Source organism: Oncorhynchus nerka, linkage group LG18, assembly GCF_034236695.1.
Source record: "Oncorhynchus nerka isolate Pitt River linkage group LG18, Oner_Uvic_2.0, whole genome shotgun sequence".
NCBI classification, from domain to species: domain Eukaryota; kingdom Metazoa; phylum Chordata; class Actinopteri; order Salmoniformes; family Salmonidae; genus Oncorhynchus; species Oncorhynchus nerka.
The window spans coordinates 9,205,296-9,215,295 of NC_088413.1; the positions used below are offsets into that span (position 1 = coordinate 9,205,296).

General features: G+C 46.5%; 1 protein-coding gene across 1 annotated transcript in view; it reads left to right on the forward strand.

Moving 5' to 3' along the window:
• ptprda (protein tyrosine phosphatase receptor type Da) overlaps positions 1 to 10,000 on the forward strand; it is a 55,304-nt gene that overhangs the window by 27,469 nt on the left and 17,835 nt on the right. Inside the window, exons 2-3 of the mRNA XM_065004529.1 lie at positions 6,705 to 6,809; positions 7,591 to 7,771. Of these exons, the coding sequence (XP_064860601.1) occupies positions 6,705 to 6,809; positions 7,591 to 7,771 (286 nt within the window). The remainder of the gene's footprint in view (positions 1 to 6,704; positions 6,810 to 7,590; positions 7,772 to 10,000) is intronic.

The following is a 10,000-nucleotide window of genomic DNA, read 5'->3' on the forward strand; positions in this document are numbered from 1 at the left end:
TCTCTCTCTCTCTCTCTCTCTCTCTCTCTCTCTCTCTCTCTCTCTCTCTCTCTCTCGTTTACTTTGAGAACTCAGTAACCTACAGACAGACTAGTCTGTTAGTTCAACAGGCCTCTCTGTTAGTTGAGAACTCAGTAACCTACAGACAGACTAGTCTGTTAGTTCAACAGGCCTCTGTTAGTTGAGAACTCAGTAACCTACAGACAGACTAGTCTGTTAGTTCAACAGGCCTCTCTGTTAGTTGAGAACTCAGTAACCTACAGACAGACTAGTCTGTTAGTTCAACAGGCCTCTCTGTTAGTTGAGAACTCAGTAACCTGCAGACAGACTAGTCTGTTAGTTCAACAGGCCTCTCTGTTAGTTGAGAACTCAGTAACCTACAGACAGACTAGTTCAACAGGCCTCTCTGTTAGTTGAGAACTCAGTAACCTACAGACAGACTAGTCTGTTAGTTCAACAGGCCTCTCTGTTAGCTGAGAACTCAGTAACCTACAGACAGACTAGTCTGTTAGTTCAACAGGCCTCTCTGCAGTTGAGAACTATAAACCTACAGACAGATTAGCCTGTTAATTGAACAGGCCTTCTGTTAGTTGAGAACTCAGTAACCTGCTGACAGACAGTCTGTTAGTTGAACAGGCCTCTCTGTTAGCTGAGAACTCAGTAACCTGGCAGACAGACTAGTCTGTTGGGTACAACAGGCCTCTCTGTTAGGCTGAGAACTCAGTAACCCACAGACAGACTAGTCTGTTAGTTCAACAGGCCTCTCTGTTAGGTTGAGAACTCAGTAACTCAAGCAGACAGACTAGTCTGTTAGTTCAACAGGCCTCTCTGTTAGTTGAGAACTCAGTAACCTACAGACAGACTAGTCAACAGGCCTCTCTGTTAGTTGAGAACTCCAGTAACCTACAGACAGACTAGTCTGTTAGTTCAACAGGCCTCTCTGTTAGTTGAGAACTCAGTAACCTACAGACAGACTAGTTCAACAGGCCTCTCTGTTAGTTGAGAACTCAGTAACCTACAGACAGACTAGTTCAACAGGCCTCTGTTAGTTGAGAACTCAGTAACCCACAGACATACTAGTCTGTTAGTTCAACAGGCCTCTCTGTTAGTTGAGAACTCAGTAACCTGCAGACAGACTAGTCTGTTAGTTCAACAGGCCTCTCTGTTAGTTGAGAACTCAGTAACCTACAGGCAGACTAGTCTGTTAGTTCAACAGGCCTCTCTGTTAGTTGAACTCAGTAACCTACAGACTAGTTCAACTAGGTCTGTTAGTTCAGTAACCTGCAGACAGCCTCTGTTAGTTGAGAACTCAGTAACCTACAGACAGACTAGTTCAACAGGCCTCTGTTAGTTGAGAACTCCAGTAACCTGCAGACAGACTAGTCTGTTGAGAACTCAGTTGAGAACTGAGAACTCAGTAACCTACAGACAGAGTCTGTTAGTTCAACAGGCCTCTCTGTTAGTTGAGAACTCAGTAACCTGACAAAGTCTGGTTCATTCAGACAGGCCTAGTCTGTTAGTTGAGAACTCAGTAACCTACAGACAGACTAGTTCAGCCATTCAACAGGCTCCTCTGTTAGTCTCTAGACAATGCCTTGTGATTGGGCAACACACAATCCACAGCTAGGATATAATTACCACATTTTTTAAAATTATAATAACCATGAATCCTCTGTGTCTAAATTAGACCTTCATGGTAATCAGAATGACTTGATTTCTATCTGAACAGACGGCAGGAATTCTATAACGTTGACAAATGTACTTCACCGCTGGAGAGATGAGAGGTTAGGGTCATCTCTATTAGAGACAGAGAGGTTATGGTCATCTCTATTAGAGACAGAGAGATGAGAGGATAGGGTCATCTCTATTAGAGACAGAGATGAGAGGTTAGGGTCATCTCTATTAGAGACAGAGAGATGAGAGGTTAGGGTCATCTCTATTAGAACAGAGAGATGAGAGTTTAGGGTAATCTCTATTAGAGACAGAGAGATGAGAGGTTAGGGTCATCTCTATTAGAGACAGAGAGATGAGAGGTTAGGGTCATCTCTATTAGAGACAGAGAGATGAGAGGTTAGGGTCATCTCTATTAGAGACAGAGAGGTTAGGGTCATCTCTATTAGAGACAGAGAGATGAGAGGTTAGGGTCATCTCTATTAGAGACAGAGATGAGAGGTTAGGGTCATCTCTATTAGAGACAGAGAGATGAGAGGTTAGGGTCATCTCTATTAGAGACAGAGAGATGAGAGGTTAGGGTCATCTCTATTAGAGACAGAGAGATGAGAGGTTAGGGTCATCTCTATTAGAGACAGATGAGAGGTTAGGGTCATCTCTATTAGAGACAGAGAGGTTAGGGTCATCTCTATTAGAGACAGAGGTTAGGGGGTCATCTCTATTAGAGACAGAGAGGTTAGGGTCATCTCTATTAGAGACAGAGAGGTTAGGGTCATCTCTATTAGAGACATGAGATGTTAGGGTCATCTCTATTAGAGACAGAGAGATGAGATGTTAGGGTCATCTCTATTAGAGACAGAGAGGTTAGGGTCATCTCTATTAGAGACAGAGAGGTTAGGGTCATCTCTATTAGAGACAGAGGTTAGGGTCATCTCTATTAGAGACAGAGAGAGAGGTTAGGGTCATCTCTATTAGAGACAGAGAGATGAGAGGTTAGGGTCATCTCTATTAGAGACAGAGAGATGAGAGGTTAGGGTCATCTCTATTAGAGACAGAGAGATGAGAGGTTAGGGTCATCTCTATTAGAGACAGATAGACAGACAGACAGACAGACAGACAGACAGATGACAGGCAGGTCAGGCTATTAGGAGACAGGCAGGCAGGCAGGCAGGCAGGCAGGCAGGCAGGCAGGCAGGCAGGCAGGCAGGCAGGCAGGCAGGCAGGCAGGCAGGCAGGCAGGCAGGCAGGCAGGCAGGCAGGCAGGCAGGCAGGCCATATAAAGGGTGAACGTTCTAATTCTGTGAGAGATACAAGCTTCACTCTCTCACCACAGCAATGGCCACTCGTTGGTCTATACAGGTTGCGGTGTTGCACAAAGAAAGAGGTACCGGATCCTGGTAAATGGGTTCCGAGAGGCTCAAATGAAGCGGTATTTTTGTAGAACACTGGTTTTGTAGAACACTGGTTTTGTAGAACACTGGTTCTGTAGAACACTGGTTCTGTAGAACACCGTCTCTGCACACATACTATATATATATGAATCTCCTGAGCTTAAATGAGATTGACCTTAACCTTGACAGAAACTCCCAACACTTCTCATTGGCTAAACAAGCTGCATCCCTCCATAACAATATTGGTTTATGACAGCAACGAGATATTTTACCGTTTACTATGTACTCTCTAAGCTACACACACACACACACACACACACACACACACACACACACACACACACACACACACACACATATTTGGGTTCAGGAGTTGACAGTCCCAGTGCGTTGTCTAAACGGTATGCTGTGCTTTACGAACCCTGTCATTAGAATGCTGGCCTGGCTTCCTCTTACTCAGGAGGGAGGGAGGGAGGGAGGAGGGAGGGAGGGAGGGGGGGAGGGAGGGTGGGAGGGAGGGAGGGAGGGTGGGAGGGAGGAGGGTGGGAGGGAGGGTGCTGGCCTGGCTTCCTCTTACTCAGAGGAGGGAGGGAGGGAGGGAGGGAGGGAGGGAGGGAGGGAGGGTGCTGGCCTGGCTTCCTCTTACTCGGGAGGGAGGGAGGGAGGGAGGGAGGGAGGGAGGGAGGAGGGAGGGAGGGAGGGAGTGAGGGGAAGGTGCTGGCCTGGCTCCCACTGTGGAATGGAATAGACATGGAGAATACTTCTCTTCCTCTTCCTCAGCAAGTCAGAGAGGGAGGGAGGGAGGGGAAGGTGCTGGCCTGGCTTCCTCTTACTCAGGAGGGAGGGAGGGAGGGAGGGTGCTGGCCTGGCTTCCTCTTACTCAGGAGGGAGGGAGGGAGGGAGGGAGGGGTGCTGGCCTGGCTCCCACTGTGGAATGGAATAGACATGGAGAATACTTCTCTTCCTCTTACTCAGCAAGTCAGAGAGGGAGGGAGGGAGGGAGGAGGGAGGGGAGGGTGCTGGCCTGGCTCCCACTGTGGAATGGAATAGACATGGAGAATACTTCTTTTCCTCTTACTCAGGAGGGAGGGAGGGAGGGAGGGAGGGAGGGAGGAACCCTGTCATTAGAATGCTGGCTCCCACTGTGGAATAGACATGGAGAATACTTCTCTTCCTCTTACTCAGCAAGTCAGGGAGGGAGGGGAGGGAGGGAGGGAGGGGAGGGAGGGTGCTGGCCTGGCATTAGAATGCTGGCCTGGCTCCCACTGTGGAATAGACATGGAGAATACTTCTCTTCCTCTTACTCAGCAAGTCAGAGAGGGAGGGAGGGAGGGAGGGGTGGGTGTGTGTGTGTGTGTGTGTGTGTGTGTGTGTGTGTGTGTGTGTGTGTGTGTGTGTGTGTGTGTGTGTGTGTAACCAGGAAGCTGCCAGTGAGATGGGTGTGTAACAGGATTATAGGTGAATTAAATTAGCTTATTTACAGTAACAATAGTCAGTCTCTCTCTCTCGCTCGCTCGCTCTCTCTTTGTGACTCTCTCTCTGTCTCTCAATTCAATTCAGTTCAAGGGGCTTTATTGACATGGGAAACATGTGTTAACATTGCCAAAACAAATTAACAGTAAACATCACACATACAGAAGTTTCAAAACAATAAAGACATTACAAATGTTATATAATGTTTATATACAGAGTTATAACAATGTACAAATGGTTAAAGTACACAAGGGAAAATAAATAAGCATAAATATGGGTTGTATTTACAATGGTGTTTGTTCTTCACTGGTTGCCCTTTTCTCGTGGCAACAGGTCACACATCTTGCTGCTGTGATGTCACACTGTGGAATTTCACCCAAAAGATATGGGAGTTTATCAAAATTGGATTTGTTTTCGAATTCTTTGTGGATCTGTGTAATCTGGGGGAAATATGTATCTCTAATATGGTCATACATTGGGCAGGAGGTTAGGAAGTGCAGCTCAGTTTCCACCTCATTTTGTGGGCAGTGAGCACATAGCCTGTCTTCTCTTGAGAGCCATGTCTGCCTACGGCGGCCTTTCTCAATAGCAAGGCTATGCTCACTGAGTCTGTACATAGTCAAAGAGCATAGCAAAAAAATCTCTCTCTCTCTCTCTCTCTCTCTCTCTCTCTCTTTCTCTCTCTCTCTCTCTCTCTCTCTCTCTCTCCTCCCCCCTCTCTCTCTCTCCCTCTCCCGTGAGCCAGGTTTATAGGAGAGGAGGGAAAGTGTGTGTGTGTTGGACCAGCCAGGAGTGTCTGTCTGTATCAACACAGCATAACAGTAATGTTTACATACACACTAATATTACACTGATAATGGCAGTAGGTTGATTATGCAATAGAACATGTAAACATCTTACATCATCGTAAACAAGGTCATAACCACAGTAAGTAAAGGCCTGGTTTTTAAATGACTATAGAACATGTAAACATCTTAAATCAGCATTCCAGGGGTGTATTTGATCTGAGCATGTGCCAGCATCAGCCGAGCGAGTTCAGAACAACTTTAAATATCCATCTTAGAAATAGTTCACACAAATAAAGTTTATGTCCAAACTCAGAATCCCCTCTACGTCACAATCGGATTCTATAAGTTCTAACTTCTGTTGCTAGGGATGTTGCTATGGATGTTGCTAGGGCTGTTGCTATGGATGTTGCTAGGGATGTTGCTATGGATGTTGCTAGGGCTGTTGCTATGGATGTTGCTATGGATGTTGCTAGGGCTGTTGCTATGTATGTTGCTAGGGCTGTTGCTAGAGATGTTGCTAGTGCTGTTGCTATTGATGTTGCTAGGGCTGTTGCTAGAACACTAATAGTTTATGGAATCCCATTGTGAGTAGAGCGGGACACTATTTGGCATGACAGGCCCTCACGCACGGTACGATGTTGGTGTTGTTGTCGAAGCATAAAATGAGTTGAGTTTGTCTAGAAAAGAGGCATGGTTGGGCAGGTCACAGCTGGGTCTCCCTTTGTAATCTGTAATGGACTGTAGTCCCTGTCACATCACAGCTGGGTCTTCCTTTGTAATCTGTAATGGACTGTAGTCCCTGTCACATCACAGCTGGGTCTCCCTTTGTAATCTGTAATGGACTGTAGTCCCTGTCACATCACAGCTGGGTCTCCCTTTGTAATCTGTAATGGACTGTAGTCCCTGTCACATCACAGCTGGGTCTCCCTTTGTAATCTGTAATGGACTGTAGTCCCTGTCACATCACAGCTGGGTCTTCCTTTGTAATCTGTAATGGACTGTAGTCCCTGTCACATCACAGCTGTAATCTGTAATGGACTGTAGTCCCTGTCACATCACAGCTGGGTCTTCCTTTGTAATCTGTAATGGACTGTAGTCCCTGTCACATCACAGCTGTAATCTCTAATGGACTGTAGTCCCTGTCACATGCCGCGGGCGGCGGAGGCTGTGTAGTGTGAGTCCACCTTAATCCTATAACGTCCTTTTTGCTCTTTTGATGACTCTGAGGAGGTCGTAGAGGGACTTCGTGTGTGTGTGTGTGTGTGTGTGTGTGTGTGTGTGTGTGTGTGTGTGTGTGTGTGTGTGTGTGTGTGTGTGTGTGTGGATTAACTCCTAGAATGATTATCCACCATGTCTCTTGTTCCTCCCCCTCTGTTCTCAGTGCTGGAGTGGGCCGGACTGGTTGTTTCATCGTGATTGACGCCATGGTGGAGCGAATCAAACACGAGAAGACAGTTGACATCTACGGTCACGTGACCCTCATGAGGTAAATGGGATGTTGAATCACTTTGTTTGGGCGGGGGGGGGGGGATCTATCATCCAACAAGTGTTCATTTTCAGAACGTTGAACCAATTGCCACTGTAGGAGACCACGTAGGAGCAGACATTATATTCATTATATTATAATATTTTTTTAAATAATATTTTTCAGACTCTTTTCAGTAAATGCTAACTAAATGCTAACTGAAACCAGGACTCTGTGATTACCAGTGTTACCAGTAAAAGAACCCTGACTGAAACCAGGACTCTGTGATTACCAGTGTTACCAGTAAATGCTAACTGAAACCAGGACTCTGTGATTACCAGTGTTACCAGTAAATGCTAACTGAAACCAGGACTCTGTGATTACCAGTGTTACCAGTAAATGCTAACTGAAACCAGGACTCTGTGATTACCAGTGTTACCAGTAAATGCTAACTGAAACCAGGACTCTGTGATTACCAGTGTTACCAGTAAATGCTAACTGAAACCAGGACTCTGTGATTACCAGTGTTACCAGTAAATGCTAACTGAAACCAGGACTCTGTGATTACCAGTGTTACCAGTAAATGCTAACTGAAACCAGGACTCTGTGATTACCAGTGTTACCAGTAAATGAACCCTGACTGAAACCAGGACTCTGTGATTACCAGTGTTACCAGTAAATGCTAACTGAAACCAGGACTCTGTGATTACCAGTGTTACCAGTAAATGCTAACTGAAACCAGGACTCTGTGATTACCAGTGTTACCAGTAAATGAACCCTGACTGAAACATTCAACTTTTAGGTCCCAGCGGAACTACATGGTGCAGACGGAGGATCAGTACGCCTTTATCCACGACGCGCTGCTGGAGGCCGTCGCCTGCGGCAACACCGAGGTTCCGGCGCGGAACCTTCACGCCTACATCCAGAGACTGACCCAGATAGAACCGGCGGAGAACGTCACGGGCACGGAACTGGAGTTCAAGGTGCGTTCTAAAGGTTCTAGGGTTCTGTGGTGCTGTTCTAGCGGGGAAATAAATGTTGTGTCTGTGAGATCCAGGGCCCGCGTGCCTCCTTGCCCGGGTTCTGTGAGATCCAGGGCCCGCGTGCCTCCTTGCCCGGGTTCAAATCACATATTTAAATATTGATCCTTTATTTTGACTGAGACGTGCGGCGACAGCAATTTCAGATAAAATGTCAGAGCAAAACAGCACCTCTCTGTCTCAGTATGTGTAGACCATGTATCAGATGTCTCAGTATGTGTAGACCATGTATCTGATGTCTCAGTATGTGTAGACCATGTATCTGATGTCTCAGTATGTGTAGACCATGTATCTGATGTCTCAGTATGTGTAGACCATGTATCTGATGTCTCAGTATGTGGAGACCATGTATCAGATGTCTCAGTATGTGTAGACCATGTATCTGATGTCTCAGTATGTGTAGACCATGTATCTGATGTCTCAGTATGTGTAGACCATGTATCTGATGTCTCAGTATGTGTAGACCATGTATCTGATGTCTCAGTATGTGTAGACCATGTATCTGATGTCTCAGTATGTGTAGACCATGTATCTGATGTCTCAGTATGTATAGGCCATGTATCTGATGTCTCAGTATGTGTAGACCATGTATCTGATGTCTCAGTATGTGTAGACCATGTATCTGATGTCTCAGTATGTGTAGACCATGTATCTGATGTCTCAGTATGTATAGACCATGTATCTGATGTCTCAGTATGTGTAGACCATGTATCTGATGTCTCAGTATGTGTAGACCATGTATCTGATGTCTCAGTATGTGTAGACCATGTATCTGATGCTGTGCGGACAGTGAAACAGCGCCCCCTCTGTCTCAGTATGTGTAGGCCATGTATCTGATGCTGTCTGGACAGTGAAACAGCGCCCCCTCTGTCTCAGTATGTGTAGACCATGTATCTGATGCTGTGTGGACAGTGAAACAGCGCCCCCTCTGTCTCTCTATGTGTAGACCATGTATCTGATGCCGTGTGGTCAAGAAGGGTATAACATGTTAACGCCGTGACATGTCGTCCTCTTTTCTCGGTCCGATGGAAACATCATGACTTGTTGTGTTCGTGCCACATTAAAAGGTCATCCATTTCTCCAATTAAATGTACATGTACTTTCCTCTAAAAAACCCTATAAAGAAATGTGTAGGACATAGGAGGTTCCGTTTCCCCTTGTGGAAACGAAATGACCGTCCAACTGATTCCCTTCTGACCGCCGGCCCTGGTGAGATCTCAGTGTTCCATCGACTTTCTGTAGGTTCCTCTCTGTTCCTCTCTAATGAGCTGTTGTTCTTTCTCACCCGAGTCAAGCAACGGCCAGACTGTGTGTGTGTGTGTGTGTGTGTGTGTGTGTGTGTGTGTGTGTGTGTGTGTGTGTGTGTGTGTGTGTGTGTGTGTGTGTGTGGTTTCGCTGACGCAGGATAAACTCTGGTTCACATGTGTGTGTCGAGACAGCCAGGGGGCCTGTGGTTTCCTCTCCCACTTCTCTTCTCCCCTCTTCTCCTCCCCCTCTATTCTCTTCTCTTCTCCTCCCCCTCTCTTCTCTTCTCCTCTCCTCCCCCTCTCTTCCTCCTCCTCCACCCTCCCCCTCTCTTCCTCCTCCTCCCCCCTCTCTTCCTCCTCCTCCACCCTCCCCCTCTCTTCCTCCACCCTCCCTCTCTCTTCCTCCTCCTCCCCCTCTCTTCCTCCTCCTCCACCTCCCCTCTCTTCCTCCACCCTCCCCTCTTCCTCCTCCTCCCCTCTCTTCCTCTTCCTCCACCCTCCCCTCCTCCTCCTCCCCCTCTCTTCCTCCTCCTCCCCCTCTCTTCTCCCCTCTCTACTCCTGTTTGTTAGACTCATTATGTCATGTGATATTTTCTTATGAATTGTTAAGCCATATATCTTATCTTGTTATAACACACTATGTCATGACATATCGCGTCTCACAGCATCTAGCCAATGCTAGGGGTCAAGCTTAAATATTAAGTTGTGCACTGTTCTGTTCTGCTGTGTCATTCTATGTCACATTATTACATGATGTGTAGCTATGTCACATTATAACACCCTATGTCACCACCCTTCATTGCGCTTGACCAGTGTGAAGGCCCACACTTCCCTTCTCCTCGCATGTCATATCTCATGATACAATATGTAATGCTATGTCACGTTATAACACCCTATGTCACCACCCTTCATAGCGCTTGACCAG